Raw genomic sequence first — 26005 nt, 5'->3', positions numbered from 1 at the left:
TCTGACTAGCACAGTTTTTTTTTTTTTTTACAGTGTAGATTTATGACTTCAGGCTTTAGAGATTTCCTAAACAATACATATTCTGTTGGTACATTTGCAGGTTCATTTTAATGTACTCCACCGTACTTTGCACTCAGTATAACTCTGCGCTAACTACTACCATCGTCGGCTGCCTAAAAGTAAGAATGTTTCTTTCTTAAACATGCCAAGATACAGTTTGTCCTGCAGTTTATTATATGAACAATTTTTGTGTCTCTGCAGAATATATTAGTGACGTATATTGGAATGGTGTTTGGAGGAGATTACATTTTCTCATGGACTAACTTCATTGGTCTGAACATCAGGTAAGAAGTGAGCTTTTCCCAGAAGGGAACAAATGGGATGCATGGATTTAGTGTGACGCTGATGATCTGATTGCCTGTGCTTGTCTTCTCAGTATTGCTGGCAGTCTGGTGTATTCCTACATTACCTTCACAGAGGAGCAGACCACCAAACCGAGCGAGAATACCAACAAACTAGAGGTCAAAGGGAAAGTGTCTGTATGACCAGTTTGTTTGACTTTTATGATGCACAAGGCTGTATCTATGAGTTTTTGTATTTCATGCAAGAGTAAGAAGTCACTCCTAGTATGTTTTTTTTTTTTTTTTTTTAATTATATGAAGAAGATATTGACTGAAAAAGGTACAGCAGGTGCTGGCAGGACATCGTCTCAAATGAAAGATTTGATCAAGTTTCAAATATATTGGAATGTGTTATTCCAGAGTAAAGATTTGCCTGTTGATTGTCACTTCTGTTAAGAAGTGGTGTCTGTTACAAACCGATGGTTTGTGTCCTGCAATGTTGGACACTTGCCACAAATGTTGAAACACCTGTTGTATTGTCTATTGAAGAGTACTTTTAAAGATGGATTTTAGTCAGTAAGGATATTTATTTTCATGCGAGTTGTTTTTTTATTGCTAGGATTGTGAATTGGATTTTATTGTTGGGAAAGGTTTATTCTAGCTATAAAAAGGGAGTTTACATACATTTGTTTAAATAGTTTTGTGACAGTTCTGGTACCCTGTTACACAGGAATGTTCCTTCAAAACCTGAATGATAAATGGAAAGTGTGTATTTGAGTGTGTAAAACAAGGTACATGTGTGCAACTCAAGTAGATGTTTGATTTGAGTCTTTTGATAAGTTTTAAAGAACAATATTTTGTGTTAAGCGTTCTCAGTGTTACACAGTGTTCAACTGGACAAATTCTTATAACTGCTTTTGTATTTTTTTTTTATTTGGGAATGGGATGCAGTAACTGTTTTTTACTGATGGAATCATTATAAACGCAAATGGTGTAATTGCACTTGAACAGTTTGCATGTGTTCTCATTTGTTAGTGATTTAAAATGGATATTAGTTTTTGCAAGAACGTAATACAATATGCACAAACATTTCAGTATGTTGAGCTGTCTTGTTTAACGTCGCTGCCTTTGGGCAAATAAGAAAATGAGAATGTGTCCTACATTTATGTCTGATGTATTTTTGACAAATCCAAAATGCTAGTCTGAAAATATCACACATTTCAGTTATTTCTTGTGCTATACTTGTTGTACATCTGGAAAAGCTGATGCATTCTGCGGTTACTGAATGAATATCTGTTTTCATTCATGTATGCCACTTTTTGGAACACTGTCCATTGCTTAGAGATTCTAATTTTATAGATGATGTGCATTTTTGTGCTTTATTTTTCAGCACTGATGACATATTGTTGCTGCAGAAGTATTTTGTGTTCGACTTTTATTCATGTTTTTATTCATTTTAGTTAAAGAAATATTTCGTTATCAATTTCATATCTGCAAATTCTCAGTGATCGTATCAGTGAGAAACGGGATGTGTATAACATTTAAAATACCTCAGCTCAAAGAATATGTATTTTGTGTCATTTTCTGATGTTAACCAAAGTAAAATCCTTTTTCATTTTTCATGTTGCCTATCGCTTCTGTGGCAATAAATTGTGTACTACTTTCTCTAGGGTTGTTTGTGTGTTATTTGTTACATAAAGCCATCTCATCCAGGTTTTAGGTCTACAAAACAGATCATTCTATTTGACTGTTTATGGGATGTCTAGAAGCAGGCACCCATGATATGACTGCTCCATGTAAAATAAAACATAAACCAGTGTTTCTTAAGTGAGTGTACATGATTTTAAACCATTATTTTATTTTTTTCAAACATACTATTCATTTCTTTATGGGTAAAACCTTATTAATGATGGAACATTTTTTGACTGCTGAAACTAGTGAGTCTTAAGCTCTAATGTAATTGGTAGATTCTCAAAAGCAAAAAAGCTATTACATTTGCAATTACAATTGCATTTGCAATTACTCTATTTTGCTAGCATATTTGAATAACAATCATAAAATGCGTTGTATATTGTAATGAGAGAATCTTAACAGTTACGTTTTCCAAATATTAAACCGACAGTAACTGGCCTGCTGTGCTTTGTCACCTTTGCGCAGTGTTTAGGTCGTGACAAGACTTTTATTTTGTAGTATTCACTGTAGCTCTACTCATTTTCAACACATATATTATCGCTGGCTTCACAGAACCTACAACAACTATGGCGGAGGTAAGAGAAACATTACAAATTGCAGCAAATAACGCACTTGAGCGGTCAGTGCAACCCTTTAATTAAATTTAACTTCATTTCAAATTTTAAATAGTTCAACGATGACGTGTTTCTTAACGTTCAGCCCTGAATAATTAGCAAACAGGTTAGGGCGCCCAATTTGAATGTGTTAGCAGCTAGCAGCTAGCAGCTAACGTTAACTTGTTGCCTGAGCGCTAAACTCACATCCAGTATATTCCTCGGTGCTTTTATTAAGAAACACCAACAGTGCCTAATAAATTATAACCCAGTGCACCCTGTTATTTCTAGTCATTCATTAACATGAGGTTATACGTTCTTTAACAGCGTTGCCGCTGACTGTAACGTTAGATGATCATTCCTAGTCAGATTCAGGTCATATATCATCTTATGGTGATATCCCATCTCTTATGGATTTTGTTCATATTATTAAATTATTGGGATTAAAATGTTTTATTTTCTTTCCAGCCCTCCTTAAGGGGTCCAGGCTCTGAAGGTAAAGATTTCAGTTACTTTTATTTTACTAGCAATAACAAAATTAATGTAACGTTAGGGTGCATCAAAGCCCACATTTATATTAATGTGTAGTATTATATATCATTTGTGTACATTTAGTGTGTGTAGATATTATTAGTGTGTATCTCTCTCTCTCTCTCTCTCTCTCTCTCTGTGTAGAATAGATAATTATATTAATAAACAAAAAATGTCTGTTAAATAGGAGCACATGGAGTGGTCCAGCATGAGGACAGAGACTTTGATCCTTCAGCAGACATGCTTGTACATGACTTTGATGATGAACGGACATTGGAAGAAGAGGAAAAGCTGGAGGGACAGACCAACTTCAGTGCCGAAATTAATGACCTCACTCAAGTATGGGCCATCTTTTTATTTATTTTTTTATAACATTTTAATACATACGTTTATGATGATATGTTGAGGCTCATTAAATAACCTTCACAGGTCTTGATTCATGACTTTACTACTCTCTGGTTTGGTAGGAGGGTGAGATGCCCATTGAGGAGCTTCTGAAATTGTATGGCTACAGCACTGGTGGGTCTCCAGAGGAGGAGGATGGAGACGTTCAAGAGGAGGATTCTTCAGAGAATAATTGCTGCAGCCATAGTAAACTCAAAGTAAAGATCTACATGAAAAATAATGAATCTGTATGTTTTTGTATGCATACGCATAGTAAAATCAACCAATCATTGTTGTGGCTGTCAGGAGGACGAGAGGCAGGAGCTTTCTGATCAAGAGGATGGGGACGTGCAGTCGTCTGGTGAGAAGCCTCCGTCCTGCAGTGTTTCTCACAGCACAGCTCAACGCCTCTACCCTCGGCCATCCATTTACTTTGAAGGTATGATCATAAAAACACTACACTGCATGTTACACATAAATGAAAGCTTGTTTCTTCCATGATTCCTCTTTAATGTTGTATTTTGTGGTGAAAGCAAAAAAATAAAACATTTTTTAGATGTTAACTCAAAATTCAGAGGAAAAAAACGTTAGAATTGTGAAATGTAAACTTAGAATTTTGAGGGAAAAGTCAGGATTGTGAGATATAAACAAACAAAAAAAGTTTGTATCTTGCAATTCTGAGAATTGTATGCCAATTGAATTGTCAAAAAGTATGAATTGTGAAATATAAACTCAGAATTGGGAGGGAAAAAAAACTGAACTGAGATAAAAAATTACCTTTTCAACAATTACCTTTTACATTTTTTTTTATCCCATGCAGACCATGGCAGAAACAGGCTTCCATACACATCAAAGTTAATTTTACCCAAAAAAAATGTTGTAGTGCTGAAGCTGGCATGTTATTTACATCTATTTTATTTTATTTTTTTGAGTTAGTACATTAAGTACCATTAGGTTTTGCCATGTAAAATTGTAACACTGTGTGTCTATGTGTATACACACACGCACACTACCATTCAAAGGTTTATTTACAGTAAAAGTGACAGTTTTCAAAAGTGACAGTAAAGACACTTTGAAGACTCTTTTTAACTTTCTATTTATCAACAAATTCTGAAAAAATGTATCACATTTTCCGCAAAACTATTATGCAGCACAACTGTTTTCAACATTCATAATAATAAGAAACGTTTCTTTATATCTACCAAATCAGCATCACACACTATATTATTTATTATATATTATTTCAAATGAAACAAATGTACACTTCCACAGATGTTTTTCATTTATTGTACCGTCTAGTAGTAGATGCCTGGTAGGACCAGCAGATGGTGATAAAAAAATCACAGTCTAACTAGATAGGGCTCCATGTGACTTTGTTTTATAGGGGATGAGGAAGAATCTGAAGATGATGATTATATTCCATCTGAAGATTGGAAGAAGGTAGATTTAATATTATTTTCTCTCAAAGGTTTTTTTTTTAAAGATTTCAAACATGGATTTTTTTTCTTCTGTCATTCATAGGAGATAATGGTTGGTTCAATGTATCAAGCAAAGACTCCTGTTGGCCTTTGCAAATATAAGGACAATGAAAAAGGTGACAGAACTGAATGATATGCTTATTTAGATGTGATATGTATATATTTAATACATATGTTATACATACACATTTTTGTTCTTCATCTGCTTGTCTCTTATAAATGTAGTGTACGAGAATGATGATCAGCTTTTGTGGAATCCGGAGTTAATTCCAGAAGAAAAGGTTGTAGAGTTTTTAGCCGAGGCTTCTAAATGCAGCGGAGAAGAGACTGGTGTCCATGCAATTCCTGAAGGATCTCACATCAAAGACAATGAACAGGCAGGTCACCATCAAATGGCATATTTACTTAAATCATATCGACGATTCCCTTTTGACATGTTGTAATAGCAATTTCTTTGCTTAAATTTCAGGCTCTTTATGAATTGTTTAAATGCAACTTAAATGCAGAAGAAGCTTTAAGAAGACTGAAATTTAATGTGAAGCCTGCCAAAGGTGAGTGTGTGTGTATGTGTAAAAGATTATGTTAGTTAAAGGGGTCATATGATGCGATTTCAAGTTTTCCTTTCTCTTTGGAGTGTTACAAGCTGATTGTGCATAGATACGATCCTTGAATTATAGAGGACCTACAATAATGTACAGTATTTGAAAAATAATGTGTTTTTTGAACATTAAAGCATGTCAACATATTCTGTTACACCAAATACACAAAATAATGATCTTTAAAAAAAGGATCATATGACCCCTTTAATGTTACAGGGTTTCTTAATTCAGCCATCCACAAATTGCGGCCTTAAAAATGTCTTATTTAATACCATAAAGTCTTAAATCATAAAGTCTTGGCATTAAATGCCAATGCCATCGCATGCATTGCAGAAAATGAATATCTACCTCAGTATTTTTGTTTTCCCATACAAATATCTAGACATCCTTAAATCAAGATATATTTACTTGAGATGCACATTTAAAGTCTAAATGTACCTAAGAATCTTTACACATTTGCTCTGGAAAACAAGACAAACATACTGAAGAAGAACATTGTGTTTTTGCATTGTAATCAGAAGGTACAGTAAAAGTATTCTAATGGTTGGGAGAAGAGGTGTTCAAGCCTTAAGCTTTTTTGTAAAATGAATTAAAAAGTGATGGAGATTGGTTGAAAGTTGTATTTTCAAACATCAAAGTGTTGCTGATACAACTCATTGTGTGTTCTCTAGAACATATTGATGTATTGTGTTCCCTTCAATTTATTCCTTACATTTTCGGGCACACTTTTAGTTTGGGGACCAATTCTCACTATAAACTATGAATTTTGCCTTAATAAGGTCCTAATTTGCTGCTTACTAACAGTTAGTAAGGTAGTTGTTAAATTTAGGTATGAGATAGACAGTGCCTTGCAAAAGTATTCATACCCCTTCATTTTCCCCCACACACACATTTTGTTATGTTGCTGCCTTATGTTAAACTGGTTTAAATTTCCTTTTTTTCCCACATCAATCTACACTCCATAGACCAAAATGGTAACGCAAAAAACTTTTTTGTGAGCTTTGCTGTTTTTTATTTATTGTTCACTTAGGTAATTGTTACTTAATTAAACTTTTCCAGGTGAGAACTAGATCTGTAGGGGAATGTGTGGCCTTTTATTACATGTGGAAGAAATCTGAGCGTTATGATTTCTTTGCACAGAAAACCAAGCTTGGAAAAAGAAAATACAGTCTTCGTCCTGGAGTTTTGTAAGTCAGTCATCAACACTGTGGCACATTAAAGGTCACAAGTCCAAGTCCTCTAATTAAACTCTGTGTATATAGAATCAGATGCTGTGTTAGGTCATATCCTGCCTGGTGTTTGTTTGGCATTACAGGGATTATATGGAGTGTATTTTGGATGAGAGGAAGAGCTCTGAGTCCAGTGGATCTTCATCTTCACCTCCCACCTCTTCCAACAACAGCAAACACCCATCTACCCTTATCTGGGACAGTTGAAATTTAGCTCAGGAGCATTCATATTGCTTGTAGATGTTACTACATTTTAAGTGAAGTTAGTCTGTGGCAAATTCAATGGAATGGATATGATTTGAAAAGGCACACGTCTTAATTAAAGGTCTAACAGCTGATAATGCATATCGGAGCAAAAACCAAGCCCTGAGGTCAAAAGAACTGCCCGTAGAGCTCAGAAACCGGTTTGCGTCAAGCCACACATCTGGGGAAGAGTTCAGAAAAAAATTCTGCTGCATTGAAGGTTCACAGAAGCATGTAGTCTCTTTTACCCTTAATGGAAGAAGTTTGAAACAACCAGGACTCTTCCTTGAGCTGACCACCATGGCCAAACTGAGCAACTGATGGAGAAGGGCTTTTGTTAGACTAGTGACCAAGAACCTGATGGTCACTCTAGTTGAGCTCCATGATCATATGTGGAGATGGGAGAAATCTACACAAGGACAAACATCAATGCAACACTCCACCGATCTGGGCTTTATGGCGGTGTGGCAAGACTCAATCTCTTCAGGTAAGACACATGAAAACACACTTGGAATTTGCAAAAAAGCACCTAATGGACCCTCAGACTCTGAAAAAACAAGATTATCTGGTCTGATGAACCTCAATTCTAAGCATCATGTTTAGAGGAAAGCAGCTCTGCTCATCACCTGCAGAGTACCATCCCAAAAGTAAAGTGTGCTGGTAGCAGCCTCATGCTGTGGGCTGGTTTTCAGCGGCAGGGACTCGTCAGAGTAGAAGAAAAGCTCAATGCACCAAAATATAGAGATCGCCTTAATGAAAACCTAATCCAGAGCATTCAGAACCTCAGATTGGGCAGAAGGTTCACCTTCCAGCAGGACAGTGACCCTAAGCACACAACAAGAGTGGCTTATAGACAACTCTGAATGTCCTTGAGTGAGCTTGAACCCAATCAAATATTTCTGGAGAAACCTGAAAATGTGCATCTGCCCCCATCCAACCTGACAGAGCTTGAGAGGTGAACAGGTGAGGTGAAGAATGGCAGATAATTGCCAAATGATGATGAGAAAAGCTTGTCGAATCAAACAAAAAAGACTTGAGGCTGTTAAGGTGCTTCAGCTAAATATTTAGTTGAATACTTATGCAATGTACTTATTTCAGTTTTTTTATATTTAATAAATGTACAAAGTTGTGACAATTCTGTTTTTGCTTTGTCAGTATGGTGTATGGAGTGTAGACTGATGTGGGGAAAAAAAGTAATTTAAAGCAGTTAAACAAGGCAGCAACATAACAAAACATGAAAAAAATGAAGGGGTATGAATACTTAGCACTGTAGATAGTGTTCACATAATATTAAAGTTTTTTTTTCTTCATTAAGTGGCCACAAGGACAAACATCAATGCAACCCTCCACCGATCTGGGCTTTATGGCGGTGTGGCAAGACTCAATCTCTTCAGGTAAGACACATGAAAACACACTTGGAATTTGCAAAAAAGCACCTAATGGACCCTCAGACTCTGAAAAAACAAGATTATCTGGTTTGATGAACCTCAATTCTAAGCATCATGTTTAGAGGAAAGCAGCTCTGCTCATCACCTGCAGAGTACCATCCCAAAAGTAAAGTGTGCTGGTAGCAGCCTCATGCTGTGGGCTGGTTTTCAGCGGCAGGGACTCGTCAGAGTAGAAGAAAAGCTCAATGCACCAAAATATAGAGATCGCCTTAATGAAAACCTAATCCAGAGCATTCAGAACCTCAGATTGGGCAGAAGGTTCACCTTCCAGCAGGACAGTGACCCTAAGCACACAACAAGAGTGGCTTATAGACAACTCTGAATGTCCTTGAGTGAGCTTGAACCCAATCAAATATTTCTGGAGAAACCTGAAAATGTGCATCTGCCCCCATCCAACCTGACAGAGCTTGAGAGGTGAACAGGTGAGGTGAAGAATGGCAGATAATTGCCAAATGATGATGAGAAAAGCTTGTCGAATCAAACAAAAAAGACTTGAGGCTGTTAAGGTGCTTCAGCTAAATATTTAGTTGAATACTTATGCAATGTACTTATTTCAGTTTTTTTATATTTAATAAATGTACAAAGTTGTGACAATTCTGTTTTTGCTTTGTCAGTATGGTGTATGGAGTGTAGACTGATGTGGGGAAAAAAAGTAATTTAAAGCAGTTAAACAAGGCAGCAACATAACAAAACATGAAAAAAATGAAGGGGTATGAATACTTAGCACTGTAGATAGTGTTCACATAATATTAAAGTTTTTTTTTCTTCATTAAGTGGCACTTTGTGGAGTTAATCCAAAACAAAATATTTAATTTATTATTAAATGTAATCTTGTTGATTTCACAGGTGTAGGGAGCCATTCCTCTGAGCCCCTTCTCAGTGTGACAGATGAGAAATCTCAGATAAACGGCTCTGCCACGTGTTCCGATATTTCCACAGCAAAGTCACCACGCTGCTCTAACCCTGACGCCAGCAGCCCGAGCACACAAGTCATGGAGATCACAGTCAAACAGGAGGAAGATGAACACTGTGAGCGACCTCTCAAAAGGCTTAGGACTGACGCAGACCCCAGCAGTGAAGGGTCTGTCCCCCACAACAAAACCGAAACCGTCTGACTCACCAGCAGAAACTTAGAAAAAAGACACAGAACTCCTGACCTCAGATGAGGGGTTGATACAGGCCCTGTTTTTAGCATGAAGGTAGCTGTGTGTGTGAATTTCAGGGATGCAAATGAAGCACATTTCTGTTCTCGCACATTACTGTCACTGAGCTCAGTTCATATCTCAAACACTCATGATATAGACTGTCATATCAGACAGTCAACCTTGTAGCACTATTTATTAATATAGGTTAAGATGAGCAATGTTATTGTGTTTCTTTGTTATTTGAAAGAAACAGCTGACTGTATTTTGTGAAGCTTCTGTCATTTGGTGTGCATAACATTGCTCTAGCTGTAAATGCACACTGGAAAAACCCCTCTTGATTTTATATGAAGTATAATACTGTAAATATTTGAAATCTAAAATTATTTAAAAAAAATACACTTTTGTGTTTGGAACATTTTGAGTACTTCAGGCAGTTGTAAAAATGTAATTTCTAACTGCAACATTCCATCCTTTTCATTTCGGAATTTCCTATTTGACCAAAGTGAATGGTTGATATGTCTTTTAACAGCATGTTAAGAAGCTATTTCCTGTTTATATGAAAAAACGGTCTTATTTTTGTATTTGATAGCTATTTATTTTTTTTAATCAGATATTGGTGACACATGAGGCCAGTATACGGAGTATATTTGTATAAGCCGGAGCGAGTAGTGTTGAATATAAAAGGCAAAGCAGAAATGAATGGTGCTATTTATTCATTTTCTCACTGATAATGTCAGCCCATGCTTAAGATTTTTTTTTTTTTTACGTTTTAGGACCTCTTGTTCCTGTCAGGAATAGTAGGGGAAAGTGGAATATACAGTTTCCTTAAATTGGCTGTCATTCATGTCTGCATAGCTCAGGAAAACCAGTACAGAAACATAGGGTGTGTCAAACAGTTGTCAGTTTCAATTAGTGAACTACTCATTAAACTCAGACCACTGACCCAAATCCATATTGTCTTTTGTGATTACTGAAGTAAATCAGCTTTTGTCACCTCACTACCACATTTTAGTGGAGTGGATTGTATGCTGAATAAAGCTATTAAGCTGTTCTTATTTTAGAGAATCTTATCTTTTCTAGTGTTTTGTTTTTATCTGTCATCCTGTCTTTCATAAGGTCTGACTAGGTTCACACCAAGCAAATTGACCTTTTTTAAATGTTGAATTGGTCATGTGGTCAAAGAGCTTTTGTTTGTTTGTTGACTATTCATATGCCTGAACAGCAGGTGTCAGCGTTGCTCTTAATTTAGTTGGAAACAAAAATATAAACACATTAATTTCTTGTTTTGTCTCAAGCACATTATTTTCACAGAACAGGGTAACATGGGCTTAAATGCCCAAAGGGCTAAATGGTAATTAATGAGGACCACATACAATGCAATCTTAGCATTACCATCCAAAGACAGTGATATGAACAAAAAAAAAGGTCATTTACTCGCCTCATGAGGTTCCCAAACAATTCGAAGGCTGAATAACGACAATTAACACTTGTGAACTTCAGTGAATAATTAATTGCACCAGGCTAACTAAACGCGTCTCTTTTTTTTTTAAAGAGCGGATTGCATACTTGTTTCTCTAGAGTCTAGCATTAGCTAGCGAATTTATCTGCTTTTTATTTTATTTTTATTTTTTCTGAGTGAGCCACCGGAGAAACCCATGCCACATATCAAGTTGTGCAGCTTAGGACCAGTCTGTATCTCTAGAGCCGAACAGAGGCAGAACATAAGAGCGCATGAAACGAGTGTGTGACCCGACAGCTGCTGAAATGACCCTGGAATACTAAACGCAGAGTTTACCGTTTGGCTTCACAAAAGCATTGCAGCTTTGTTCTAGAGACGTATCTGGTCGCTGCTCTCTGGGGAACACTTGTTGTTGGAGATCCCTCAGCTGCTGGCTCCATTCAGTGGAACAGAATAAAACAGGCGAGCCAACACACAGCACAGATGTGAAACGCAAATGAACATAAACATGGAAGAAGTGACAATGGAGCATCTTGAGACAATACGAGACGATGAGATGGGGAAAAAAATGCACTACATATTGGAGCAGTACGGAACAAATGTACTGCCTTTTATATATTTATTACATTTACATAAGAGATGTGATTTAAAATGCAAAATCACATATAAAAGGGGTAGATGCAAATTCTATAATTGACTCTGTGTACTGGTCACTCATCCATACAACCACAGGAGGATTTTAATTTCAAAATAAAAAAATAAAATAAAATCATTGAGTGATATGGACAAATTCAGACTGGTTTCGCAATATATAGTGAATTTCCAAATATACAATGAAAAGATTAGAAAGGCAATGATTCAAAAGAACAATTTATTCACAAATTTGACCGCTATTTCTGTCATGAATGCACCAAGCAAAACTAGGATGGATGATGTTCATAAATAAACTTAAGGTGTGTCCCAATTCGCTTATGCAATTTTGTAGTCTAAGGCCATGTCCCAAATGGCACACTTCATGTGCACTTGTGGTCTCACAATGGCCGCCAATGGTGCGCAAGTCTACAAGACCGTAGGGTGTCCCATTCATTTTAGCTTTCAGAAGGGTGCTCCTTTGTGGCCGCTATATGCCCTCCATGCACACTTCTGCCGAGCATGCACTGAGGCAACTTCTACCCAACAGTCATAGTGGCATTACATCACGAAAGTGTGAACTCAAAAGAAGACCACTCTACCCATACATTTGGAAGATTCAAATTTTGTGTTTTGGATCAAATTCAGTCAGATTTGAACCATCTCCATAAAAGCTCCAAAATCCTAGTAACTGCATAATAGCATTTCTTACAGGTTTGGAATGACATTGGGGGTAAGTACATTTTTGGGTGCACTATCCCTTTAACAAAAAAGCAGGAAGGAGGGAAACAGGAACAGCAGCACATTGGGTTTTAATCCCAAATGCTACTTTCCATTTCCCCATCCTAATCAGTATTACTTTCATGCTTTCCATGCCCTTTTTGCAGATCCTTGTTTATTTGTGAACAACACACTCCCTGGTACAACAAAGACATTTTTAGCAGTAATTAAGTCTTAATAGCTTTTAGCGAATGCTCTGGCCCCCTTTCACCTAGACGGATGACACAGACACACCCAGCTCCCTTTGCCACAGTCAGACCGGCTGCATAATAATTGGATGTTCGCACAGTAGGAGAGAGCCCTAAATGTCATTTGTCCTACTAAAATAAAGCTGGAAAAAGAAGAAGAGGAAATAACTGTACTTTTCTTTTCTTGAGGGACAGCAGTGATTAGGGATTGGGAAAAAAATTAATCTATCATAGATGAGGATAACAAGATTAAGTTCTCTTTGAGGACTGTTTTCAGAGACTGCCACAATAGGCAAAGTAACCGAACCAACAAAGAGAATGATAAATAGGGTTGTCTAAGTAGAGACGAACCAGGGTGCCCACACAACTGTTGGTTCCCTTCCACAGGCCAAATCCGCTCGGGGAGGAGAGCTCATTGCGCAAACCATTGTGAGCTACCATTAAAAACGGTTTAAACTGCTTTAAAAAACAGCATTCCTCAATACCATCCGTCTTGCACAAAGAGCTACAATAGAGTGCATTAGTGCCCGTCCACTTTTTCAGCAGCCTTGGTTCCGGAAGTATATTTCCCATTCTTTTTTAAACCATGCTATGAGGTGAAACACAACATCATAAACTTTGATTTGAATCAAAAAGTATTTGAAAATTGGACAAGAAAACAAAGGTACAAGATACAAGATGTTTTTAGCAGCTTTATTGAGAGAAAAAACTACAATCCCATGAAGCATTGCAAATGACAATCATATAAACACACACACGTCTGGTTTGCTATCCTTGTGGGGACTCTCCATAGGCGTAATGGTTTTTCTACTGTACAGCCCCTATATTCTATTGCCCTACACCTAAATCTACCCCTTACAGGAAACTTTGCGCATTTTTAGATTTTCAAAAAACTTAATTCTGTGTGATTTATTAGCTTGTTTACCCATGGGGACCTCAATTTAGGTCCCCACCGTGACACGAGTCCCCATGAGTCTGTGTGTATTCAGGTTTAAGTCCCCACCAGAATAGAAAAACACACACACACACATTTACTTAGCTATCTAAATGGGGACATTACATAGACTTCTATTGTTTTTATATACAGATAGTTATACACTTTTTAACCTAAACCCACCCCTACCCCTCACAGAAAACTTTCTGCATTTCTACAATTAAAAAAAACCCCTTTATTTTTATACCAGTTTTACAAATTAGGACGTCCCCAAATGGAGGTTTTTGGCGATTTTGTCCACTTTTTAACCTAAACCCACCCCTACCCCTCACAGAAAACTTTCTGCATTTCTACAATTAAAAAAAACGCCTTTATTTTTATACCAGTTTTACAAATTAGGACGTCCCCTAATGGAGGTTTTTGGCGATTTTGTCAGGTTTTGCTCACTTTTGGCTACAAATGTGTCCCCAGAATAGGGTTAAGTAGGTACACACACACACACACACACACACACTGCAAAGTCATTTGTAGTGCTTAATGGGAGTGAGAGTCTCAAAAGTGGTTTGGTGTGATTTGCTCACCACAATTCTCTGATTGGTGGAAATTTCTTTCCATAATTATTGGTAATGTAGCTTTTCACTAGCAATTCTGCTGTTAAAAGTGATTGTTTAAAAAATATTTCAAACAATGTGCTTCATCAAAAGAATCAATTAACAACATCTTTAAAGGTCTATAATTTACAGATTCAATATTTATTTCCAGAACCTGTACTATTGCATTCTATAGCAAGGTGTCTGCTCTTGAACGGAGAGTTGACCAACAAAAAATAAATAAATTTCGTACCCTCGTGTCGTTCCAAACATGTATTTCTTTTGAATGGCATCCTTCAAAATATCTTCTTTTGTGTTCTGCAGAGAAAATAAAGTCATACAGGTTTGGAACCACATACCACATTAGGGTGAGTAAATGGTTACAGAATTTAGATTTTCGGGTGAGCACCATGGCAACTTTGTAAAAATCACATTCATCAAATCTGCACGCTGGGAGTTCAAGCAGTTTCCCCATTTTATTTAGGTCTCCCTGGAGGCTAATACTCACCGCAGACATTAGCAAAATCACAGAGTGACACCTGGCGGGGGGGTCTCTTTCCATTACCAGGCACAGAGCCACCGTCTCCTCTGGGGAGCCAGACATAACCGCAATGTCGGCATACTGACAAGAATTGTGAGCTGGTATGCAGCAAATTTATGCAGGGGTACAAAAGATAACAAAGAACTTTAAATCATTTCATCAATACCACAAACAACTGACACAACTGTTCTGATTTAACCGAATGTAATGTTTAAGAACAACAAGGAGACAAAGAGCGACAAAAGATTTTTAACAATTTAATATATCAATATATAGATATTTATCAACAACTTGAATTTCATAGAAACGTGAGTGAGACCATTTTGGCATACAGTACAGATATTCCATGTAAGTACAAGTTTTGCTAATGTTAAAACCCCCTCCCTATTCCCACCACCTCTGACCCACTGACACAGACACCAGAAAAGCAAACAAAACATAACATTATTGGAAAATATACATGAACACATACAAGGCACCAATAAATTAAACTGTAACCCTCTCTTTCAACACTGAGTGTAACCTATTAAATAGAATTACAATTTAATTTATCTATTAAATAAATGTACAAATACAAATTAAACACTATTTCTGCAATGTTTACGGTTAAAAAGCAAAAATCAAATTAAGACCAGGAGGAAGAAAAAAAAATACAAACACTTTGGCAGATTATTAATTTTTAGTTACAATCAAGTAGTAAAGAAATCCAGTGCTCTCGAGTACAAATAAATCCATGTATGGTCTACACTCTTTTTTTTGTCCAGGAGACTAATATACACATCTTCTTTTTACAAGAAATGTTTAAAACCTTATCAAAAGTTTTGCTGTATGAAAACATATTTACAAATCATGATTCAGACTCATTTGACTGCAACGGCTACCCTTCCCCCCATCCTATGTAATAATTTACACAGTGCAGAAGGCTTCTTGAAAAAGTTTGTGCAACAAACAGCGTACAAAATGCCTCCATACAGCTATGGAATGACCGGGACGCATGTTTCCTCAAATGACAGGAATAACAGGCCCTCCTTCCTCCCCCTACAAACCATACAAAAAATGAACAGTTCAAGTAATATACATCATGTCAACATGATCTCATAGGGGCAAACCAAAACAGAAGTCTTTTTTTTTTCACACAGGTCACAAAGAGAACAGACGGGAATGTTTACCATGGGTGTGGAGGACCCGACTCATCAGCGGTTCAGCTCTACAAGTCCACCAAACTAAAGAGCACTGTTCCAGGAGAGGTTCCAGTATATTGTCCAGTGTATTGTCCATTTTAAAAGAATGGTAGCCCTTTCAAAAGCAATGTTGGGCCGATGGGGATGACAGGTAGACAGTGATGAGGAGGAGTTACGGATATTACGAATGTTAGTCACAGTGGAGTGGGGTGAAGGAGCAGCGTGGCGAGTCCCTGCAGTGCTAAAGGAAGGCAGGACTCACCGTTACTTATGCATAGAGTATGAATGATGGACAACGGTCACAAAGTACTGCTTGTTATCTACTGTACAGAGAGGCCGAAAATCCAAGGTCTAGAACCTTCTGTGACCAGATCGTACATGTGTTTATAAATTATAATAAGCTAAGTGATCTGTTTGTAGAAACCTTGACAGCTAGAGAGCCCAATGTAACAAAGTTTCCCATAAAAACATTTTTGCACTAACTCTTGAGCAGCACCTCAAAACAATGATGAGTTTGGGGTCAGGAAAAAAAAAACCTGATTAAACCAGCCTAAGCTTATTTGCTGGTCTTAACTGGTCTTCCAGTCTGGCCATGCTGATTTTCAGTTGGTTTAGCTGGTCAGCAAGCTGGTCTCCCAGTCTGACCAACTGGCAAGTGCCTAAAATCCATTTAAAACCAGTTTCTGGTCTTAGTTTGTCACCTAGTTTGGTGTCCAGTTGGTTTAGCTGGTCAACAAGCTTGTCTTCCAGTCTAAACCAGCTGATAAGTGCCCAAATTCCATCTAAAACCAGTTTAGGCTGTTTCTTCTCATTTCAGTTGGTCTCCTAGCCTGGTGTCCAGTTGGTTTCAGCTGAACAAGCTTGTCTTCCAGCCTAAACCAGCTGATATGTGCCCGAAATACCAGCAAACCAGATCTAATAAGACCAGCAAACAAGTCTTAAGTAAGACGCTTCTGAAGAAACCAAATTTATAATGATTAAACAATAATTTATGACATGACAGTTCTAAAAAAAACTAGCACATTAAGCAGTTTGATTACCCTGTATTGCTAGTCTGAGATTCTCAAATCAAAAAGTTTCACATTTTCAGAGCCGATATTTAAAAAAAATACTCAAAGCATCTAAACTGTTACTGCTTCCAAAATCAACCTATCCATTATACTTTCCATACTGTATACATAGTTTGACGTGAGAAATAGTTAAGGAAGAATGAAGATTCATTAAACAAACTATAATATCGATGACAATAGATCTGTTATCTCCGAAACATGTCTTCAGTGAAGACATCTCAAGCCCATCTGATCAGAAAACCAACTACAAACTGCAGCTCCTTTAATCCTCACAGACAAAAGCCTGAGCAATGAAACTCCCACACTGTCTCACTTCCTAATGGAAAACAAACAGTGACTTAATGGAGGATTCTTTGAAATGTGGAGGGATGTTTTACACAAGATGCCTCATCACAGCAGAGAAGAGCAAAGGTGGCAGGAACAAAGAACCACTCAAGATGCGAGACCAGCCACTTGCGGGCCAGAACCAATCTCGGGTACTTTCAGTAGCCTCCAACAAAGGGCAACTCACATGACTAGTTCTTCAAAACCATCTGATCTAACATCACACCCCAGTACACAGAAACATACCATCACATGCCAAGTTTTATTCCCTGCTGGAAAATCTTAACCCAGCCTAAGGTTTTTTGCTGGTTTAGATGAAGCTTAGATGGCCTTGATGGTCTCTAAGATCTATAAATCAGTGGTTCTCAACCAGGGCAAAAGGCAAACTATCAGGGGGCCTCCAATTACATATATTTTTTAGTTTATTTCAGTCAGTCTTGATCTAAATCCATCAAACCCCTTTAAGCCATCAATTCAGACTAGCCTAACTAAAACCAGCAAAAAAACTGTTTTTACATTGTCCAATCAGTCAGTGTCCCTCTGACAGTGATACAGAAATAACCAAGTGCTCATTCATCACACAGAGAAAGTTGGAGAGTTGATATGTACAGGAAGCCTATATTCAGGCACTCCTCATTTCCTGTGCCACACGTTGAACAGATGACTGTTCATATGAGCAAAGCTTTGATCTACGACTCTAATCTATCACGCCATTAAGTCTTCTTTGTCAGCCTGCTAAATGCTGAAGAGTTTTCTCCAAAGCATGACGAATGTAGGGGCGGAAAAGACATGTGTGTTTTTGCGTGTCTGAGAAGGAGCGATCTAGACTGTAGATATGAACAAACAGCATTTTAGCCATTATCAAACCCTGGCTACCGTATCTATTAGCGTGATTGTGATAACAAACCACACAGATTATAGCCATAACTGATAATATTTTAGAAAAACTGATGTCCTGAGCTAATGTTTTGGGGTTATAAATGTGCCTGGGCAGGAAGATTTTAGTTGGTCCTAGAAACTTGAGAAAAACGGAAGACCCAGTGCTGGTGAAATAAATAAAAATGGAAAAATATATTACCTCTCAAAACTGGGAGGTGAAACCCGTCATCTCCAGATAGTGGCTGCAGATCTTTTAGAAGGGTCAAATCTGACTCGAGTGACTATGGAAGACGTGAAGGAACACTAGTCTTGGCATTGGAAGTATGTAAGCAGGAGAACAGAAAATGACAGATTCTGACTTATTTACAGGTAAATCTTAATTTTTGTGGTATATTATTTGCTTGTGAGATTATATGAATGCATAACAGCCACATGGTGGAATCTGTGTTTAGTATGTCTGCAAATATGAATTTTCCACATCCTCTCTCCATCCTATTTCACATTTTCCTTCAATGCATCTCCTATGCTCACAGGATGGATTGCCCACAATTCTCTCCCAACATGTTTTGCCAGACAAAATGGCCATAGCTCAGCTCAAACCAGCTTAACCAGTAATAAAACTATTTCTAATAAAACAATAAATAAAAAACTACAGCACGACTGCAGCAGGAGAGCCACTGAGTGTTAGCGACTACTGACGTGATGAGCTATGAAGTTAGTCATCATTAGACAGCACTACCTATGACTACTGACACAGAGCAAGAATGATGCTAGTAGTTTAATTTTAGAACTAGTGATTATTGCCCGACTGAGGGTTTATGGGCTGGAAAAGACACTATGAGAAGACAAACCCAGTTTGTAGCTCTCGGCTGTGCAGAGCAAGTGCTCTCGTGTCCTTTTGGCTCTCTGTGCCTTGCTGCGTTGTCTCGTGCGACCTCCTCGACGGAAGGAGAGATGGAGGACTAAAGGACGCATGGATTCAGGGACGGAGAAGGAGAGAGCAACTACAAGAATCACCCTCAGGGGAATCCGTCATCGTCTGGACTGAGCGCCACGCGCTGCGGAGAGCAGATAAAAAAAACAGTTACATGTGTTGAGAGAAAGGTTGAGAAATAAACACATAGGAAAGAATGAGGAGGCCCATAGAGAAGGAGACGGCTACAGAACCCCAACCCCACACCCCCACACACTGTGAAGAGCGTGATGTGTGGGGCGCTGGAGAGAATCCTGTTATGCCACTGGGGTGGCCTGCCCCGTTTCTGGTGCGCGACTGATGTCTTTATCTCTGCTTGTGCTTGACATGCTGACTGTAGCACAGGAAGTTCAAATCACACTGTTCTAATCCCTCCATCTGACTAACAGCTCTCAACAGCACCATGTTAACTATTTTAGCCCAGGCCAACAGTTATGCAAATATATGAATAAATCATTACACCACCCAAATAAATTATCAGCAAAACACCTAAATTAATAAATAAATGATAATATATTAAAAGATTGTCCAGTCATTTAAGGTGCTCGCTGCTCATCCCTAAAACCGTTATACTGAATTAATAAAAAAACAACAACTATTGGGTAAAAGGAGAGCACAATTTCAAAGCTTTCAAACGTGGAAAGCATTTAAAGCTTTACACACACACAACACGAGAAACCAAAGGCCATGGCTGCATCCAAAATCGCATACTTTCCTAGTATATAGTAGTCAAAAAAATGTATAGGTAAAGAGTAGTATGTACGACTTCATAGTAGTCTTAAAACAATAGGTGAAAAGTTCCTGGATGACATACTATTTCCACATCAACTTGACTCTTTACTATCCCATGAGGCCAGGGGAGAGGATTTGTAAATGGCAGTGAATGGGTGATAGGTCACATGATACTGACAACATGGCGAATGTAGTACATCTGGATTAAATTCATATTACACACATTCATACTATATACTAGAACCCATTTTTTTTAACGGTTGCAAAGTAATTACTTATTCAAAAGAAGTACCTACTCAGAGAGTACGCGATTTCGGAATCAGCCAATGGGAAACACATACAGACTAATGAAACCTCACATGGTAATCCGTACACTAATTAAACATACATTTGAATGAAAATGTGTGGTGAATTATGAGTATAAATATGTGTGACAAAAGAGGCAGCATAATGCCCTCTCTTGGGGAACGCTGTCTTAGCCTTGGCCACATTTGATCACCATCCGATTGTCTTCCTCTCTTTGTTCACTTTGTGCTGGACAGCATAGGTGCCCCTGAGTACCAGTGAGCTGCCGGGTCTGGGATACCGCCACCCAGTGGCAGTGCTAGGTATGGCTGTCTGGCACTGCCACTCACTGCAGGGTAGACGTGGCCGATCTGCTCGCTGCGGCCGATGTGGATTTCGTCGTCGTCATCTTCTGTGGTCTTGCGGTAAACGGGGTTGTCGAAGTTCATGCTCTTGGTGTTCCGTCTCCTCCAGTTACGCCACACCAGGTAGCCTCCGGTACACATCAGGCCGATGACCACTGTGGCAAGGATAGGAACTGCATGCGTTTAACACACAGTCAACACATACGGCGGGGGCGTTAACACAGCCAGGGGACACAGAGCACAGACATAATGACACATACACACACACACACACACATATATATTCAAGCTCACACACTCAAACTATAAGGTGCATCATGGCAGACCAGGGTCAAATGGTTTTATTAAAATGGTTTATAAAACAAGAAATTTGGTGAATGACATTATGTATCAAAGCAAATCTCATTGTATTCCACAGAATCCTCAGATGATAATACTGGTGTAAAAACTACACTATGTTTAGAATAGCAGGTTTCTATCCTACTTGTAATATATCAGCAGTATGCATAATGTGTTCATTCAATGCTTGCTGTTTTTCTTGCTGCAACTCTCTTACCAAAATCCAGGACATATTTAAATAGAATTTAAAACCCTTATTTGTGTGATTTTATACCAATAAACATTAAATAAAATCTACAAAATAGTATAGGCTATACAAGTGTCATTTATAAAAAGGAAAAAACAAACAAACAAAAACCTGTCTACATCAGCATGGGAAAAGAGGTTGTAAATTTTATTTTTATAAATTTAAATTTGACTTTTGACTTAAATTTGAATTTGACTTTTCTTTTCAATGATAACTTAAATGAAGGTTACAAAGTATGCATACTGTTTCTCACATACAATAAAAAAAAAGTAGTTTGCAATATACAGTGCATAGCATGTTTGGGGTCAGTAAAATCTTTTTAAAGGGTTGTGGTCAGTAAGTTTTTTTTTTTTTTTTTTAAATAATTTTTATTATTTTTTTTATTCAGTCAAGATGCATTAAACTGATCAAAGGTTATGGTAAAGACATTTATAATATTACAAACGCCTTCTTTTTCAAATAAAATTCTTTCAAACTTTATATGCATCAAAGTATCCTAAAAAGAATGATCATGGTTTCCACAAAAATATTAAGCAGCACAACTGATTTCAAAACTGATAATAATAAGAAATTTACTTGAGCAGCAAATCAGCATATTAGAATGATTTCTGAAGGATCATGTGACACTGAAGACTGGAGTAACGAACGGCTGCTGAAAATTCAGCCTTGCCAACACAGGAATAAAATACATTTTAAAATAGAAAACCCTTATTTTAAATAGTAATAATATTTCACAATATTACTGGTTTACTGTATATTTGATCAAACAAATGCAGCATTGGTGAACATAAGAGACGTCTTCTAAAAACATTGAAAAATCTTACCGTCCCCAGTCTTTTGAATGGTAGTGTACATAATTTAAGAAGAGTCAGATCATATCACTACCAAAAAGACTACTTAAAAAGCAGGTCTAAAACCCCCAAAATAGCACATATGTATATTTTAAAACTAGGGCTGCCAAAGACGCACCTTTCCCACTCTCACACACACACGCAGTGGCTTAGTGGAATATGTGAAGGGGGTGCTCACATGCTGCTCTGTGAGAAAGCAGGGGTCTAAGGGGACCAGGGGAAATCGAATTGGATTGTGTGTATGCTCCCACATGCCTACATGTGAATGGTCACATTGCTATTCCGGGTGAATTGATAACCATGTGTGGCTTTCCTGCAGTGGCTGGCTAACCCATTCCCTATTTTAAAAGATCAGCCGTGGCTTCTCTGGCTTCCCTGGAAGTTCTCCCTAATTGCTCTTTTGTCTGGGGGGCCGCAGAGACCTCCTCATGATGTGTTTTCCTCCATCACTGAGGTTCTATTGTCTCGCTATAAACACTTGGAATGCATTTTGTCTATGAATTACATTCGATTTTTTTTAACCAAACTACAATAAAAGAAAGCATTTAGAAAAATGTTACAATTTTAAGGGATGCCCATAGAGGGACTGCAATTGCAAAGAGCTATTGAAACGTTTTTTTAGAGGAAAAGTATTTCACTTAGTGGCTTTCATTTGAATATGAGCACAGACAAGGTCATTTCAATCCCACTAAGCCACTCGCCAGACAGCTCAGACAATCAATGAAGCCCATCAGGTCCTTTTGACAGAGACTTTCTGCAGAAACTATGAGATGTATACATTACTGTACTTTATATATATAAATATGTACTGTTATTTAGTTTGCTCAAACAGTCAAAAGGATGATGTATAGAGAATGATCACAAAATCAAAATGCATGAGTGACACTTCTTTTTGTAGGATCAAAAATAACCATTTATAAAGCACATATTTCATAATGAGCACAACATATTTAAAAACACATGCTGTAGGCCGCTGTCATATAACTTTTTGAAATGGACACTTTAATTTAGAAAGAATATTCTGGATTAAATACAATTCAAGCTGAATCGACAGCATCTGTGGATGATCTATGGATAATCTAATGCTCTTCATACAAAAAAATGTAACACTGTCACCAAAGTATAACCATATTTAGACTAGTTTGAAGCATTTTTTAACCTCATCAGTGAAAAATGATATAAATGTAATAAAAATGTAATTTTATAAATGTAATTAAATATGAATGTATAAATATAATTACCCACACAGCACTTTTTAATAGAGCAAATCCACCCACAGAAAAAAACTGCTACATCAATATCCATTTCACTGCACAATGTTGTTTCTAGGCAACAAACAAATTCATGCTTAAATTCAAATTCATACAAATAATTCCTATCTAAATGTGAGATGTTTACTTGAAATATAAATCATATTTTTTGGGGGGTTGATGAAAAATCAATAAAAATGTTTATGAGAGAATTTTCAAGAGCAAAAAGTGTGTCCTCCACATTGTGTACCATTGCCGGGATAAGAATTAATAGATACGACGGACCACCGGGATGTAATGTGACCTTGAAAAAGCTTTTACTAATTTATTCCAAGTAATCTCGAAGAATAAATATGTATTATTAACAATTGTTTTATGCATCACGTGTTTGCAAAGTGAAGAAATGGATTTGTTGCACAGAGGGACAGTAACATCAAATAGCAAACTCAGAATTGAGTTGAAATTATTTCTGGAATAATTAGCATGCTGTCAATAGCACTTAAGTTGTATTTAACCTGGAATATTAAGCTAAACGAAGCCGCAGTAAGTTTATAAATGGTTAGTTAGGACCACCGTAAGTGTCTCCAAAGCAGGTAGTGCACATAAAGCTCAAGGGCAAAAGCTGTTCATCTACTGGTTGAACAAGTCTGAATTCAAAATGCAGGATAAAATGCTTAGTTAACTTTAATACTCACCTATTGGAATGACTATACCCAGAACCGCAACGGTTATATTGCTACCAAGGAGGAAGTGGTCATTTCCACTGCCAGCTGAAATAGAAAGATGAGCGAAAAAGACAAATGAAGAAAGAAAGACATGCAACAATGAGGGAAAACAAAGAAAGACTGTATTAACTTTCTATTTAATCACAAGATCATAACAGATCCTGTAATCTGCAATTTACTAAACAGCATTGTATTGTCCACAGTTATTGAGAGTGAGCAAATGATGACAGGTTTTTCCTTAAGTGAACTATTTCTTTAAAACAGCATCAAAATAAAACACTGACTGCGGTTGCAGCATGTAGCAGGTATGTTTTCACTGCCATTTTCATTTAAATGAATCTTCTCCAGTTTGTATGAAGTGTCCATTTACATTGCTATCTTGCCCAAGGCCACATACTGCTATTCATACAGCACTTTGCTTTGTGCTGTTGCTTCCCCTTTTAAAGGTTTCTGCTGAGCAGTTGTTTCCACCTAATAAATCCCACCTCAATCTCACAATTAGCACGTGGCCCTCCATTAGCTACAGCATAATTAGTGTCTGATAATGGAGTCTGAGCCGGGAGATTAAGAGGACTAGATGGTACAGCATTGGCATACAGATACAGACAAGACAGCCGGAGGCCTTGGAAAATCGGTAGGAAACAAAAGAAATGCAGTGTATACAGTAAAAACCGCACATAAAGGGAAAGATGATCAAGAAAACATATTGTCCGTAAGGGGATCCTCTTAAAGATACAGTGAGCATGTTATTTGTGTGAGACCAGTGACATCTGGGTTTCCATGGCAACGCTTCATTTGCATCATCTGCTTCTGTTTTTATATAGTGTATAGTTCCTGTTTAAATGGGTTTTTTAAGTTTCTATTAAAAGAGCACTGAATTTCTCTTCATGCTAAACGATTTATTACATCCATAAAATCATTCACAGAGACATATGGCTGTGAAAAGATGCAGCAGTGTATCCAAACTCAATAATGTGGAAATGCTTTTAGTACAAACAACTGTCCTGTGACAGGTGATGCTGACAAACTCCATTATGAGCACTGAATACTGTTAACACGCTTCATAAATTCACAACCCATGTTTTTTTTTTTTGATTTTGCACAATATATGATATATATTTTACAAATCTACTACAGGTACATTCCTAGCTGGTGTGCTCTTAAATTGCTGTTTGCAGCTACATATACCACCATTCAAAAGTTTGGGGTTGGTATCATTTTAAATGTTTTAAGTGTTAATGAGATACTGACCAAGCCTGCATTTATTTGATCAAAATACAGTAAAAATTATAATATTGTGAAATTTGATTACAGTTTAAAATAATTTAGTAGCCGTTACTTCAGCCTTCAGTGTCACATGATCCTTCAGAAATCATTCTAATATGCTGATTTGGTGCTCAAGAAACATTTCTTGTTATTATCAATGTTGGAAACGGCTATCCTGCTTAATATTTTTGTGGAAACTGTGATTTTTTTTTCAAGTTCAAAAGAATATTAACAATGTAAAATCCTTATTGTCACTTTTGATCAATTTAATTGCTGGAAAAAGTATATATGTGACCCTGGACCACAAAACCAGTCATAAGGGCCGATTTTTTTAAATTGAGATTTATACATCACCTGAAAGCTGAATAAACAAGCGTTCTATTAATGTATGGTTTGTTAGGATAGGACAATATTTGGCCGAGATACAACTATTTGAAAATCTGGAATCTGAGGGTGCAAAAAATCAAAATACTGAGAAAATCGCCTTTAAAGTTGTCCAAATGTAGTTCTTAGCAATGCATATTACTAATCAAAAATGAAGTTTTTATATATTTACGGTAGGAAATTTACAAAATATCTTCATGGAACATGATCTTGACTTAATATCCTAATGATTTTTGGCATAAAAGAAAAATCAATCATTTTGACCCATACAATGTATTTTTGGCTATTGCTACAAATATACCCCAGCGACTTAAGACTGGTTTTGTGGT

The 26005-nt window shown here is 37.2% G+C and overlaps 3 protein-coding genes across 3 annotated transcripts in view; 2 read left to right on the top strand and 1 right to left on the bottom strand.

Annotated features, from left to right (window-relative positions):
* Positions 1 to 1113, top strand: part of LOC107692433 (UDP-N-acetylglucosamine/UDP-glucose/GDP-mannose transporter-like) — a gene marked incomplete at its 5' end in the record, with an annotated part of 8145 nt that extends 7032 nt beyond the window's left edge. Inside the window, 3 exons of the mRNA XM_016491480.1 lie at positions 101 to 179; positions 262 to 344; positions 437 to 1113. Of these exons, the coding sequence (XP_016346966.1) occupies positions 101 to 179; positions 262 to 344; positions 437 to 545 (271 nt within the window). The remainder of the gene's footprint in view (positions 1 to 100; positions 180 to 261; positions 345 to 436) is intronic.
* A 1425-nt stretch (positions 1114 to 2538) lies between these two features.
* LOC107692413 (mesoderm induction early response protein 1-like) lies at positions 2539 to 5605 on the top strand. Its single transcript, XM_016491454.1, has 9 exons — positions 2539 to 2608; positions 3095 to 3122; positions 3345 to 3496; positions 3625 to 3759; positions 3848 to 3980; positions 4926 to 4981; positions 5063 to 5135; positions 5245 to 5396; positions 5489 to 5605. The coding sequence occupies exons 1-9, from the start codon at positions 2600 to 2602 to the stop codon at positions 5603 to 5605; spliced, it is 855 nt and encodes a 284-aa protein (XP_016346940.1). The 5' UTR covers positions 2539 to 2599.
* An 11061-nt stretch (positions 5606 to 16666) lies between these two features.
* Positions 16667 to 26005, bottom strand: part of lrp8 (low density lipoprotein receptor-related protein 8, apolipoprotein e receptor) — a 208051-nt gene continuing 198712 nt past the window's right edge. The window contains exons 17-20 of the mRNA XM_016491453.1: positions 23997 to 24071; positions 20600 to 20787; positions 19111 to 19317; positions 16667 to 18540 (exon numbers count right to left, since the gene is read on the bottom strand). Of these exons, the coding sequence (XP_016346939.1) occupies positions 19279 to 19317; positions 20600 to 20787; positions 23997 to 24071 (302 nt within the window). The 3' untranslated portion in view covers positions 16667 to 18540; positions 19111 to 19278. The remainder of the gene's footprint in view (positions 18541 to 19110; positions 19318 to 20599; positions 20788 to 23996; positions 24072 to 26005) is intronic.

Source organism: Sinocyclocheilus anshuiensis, unplaced genomic scaffold (assembly GCF_001515605.1).
Source record: "Sinocyclocheilus anshuiensis isolate Anshui unplaced genomic scaffold, SAMN03320099.WGS_v1.1 scaffold70, whole genome shotgun sequence".
NCBI lineage: Eukaryota > Metazoa > Chordata > Actinopteri > Cypriniformes > Cyprinidae > Sinocyclocheilus > Sinocyclocheilus anshuiensis.
This window is presented reverse-complemented; position numbering and strand designations above follow the sequence as displayed.

What these genes read in the sequence shown, in the direction of transcription:
- LOC107692413 (XM_016491454.1), top strand. An exon ending in AAGGGGTCCAGGCTCTGAAG is followed by an intron (nt 3,123 to 3,344) that starts GTAAAGATTTCA and finishes TCTGTTAAATAG; the next exon opens with GAGCACATGGAGTGGTCCAG. An exon ending in CATCTGAAGATTGGAAGAAG is followed by an intron (nt 4,982 to 5,062) that starts GTAGATTTAATA and finishes TGTCATTCATAG; the next exon opens with GAGATAATGGTTGGTTCAAT.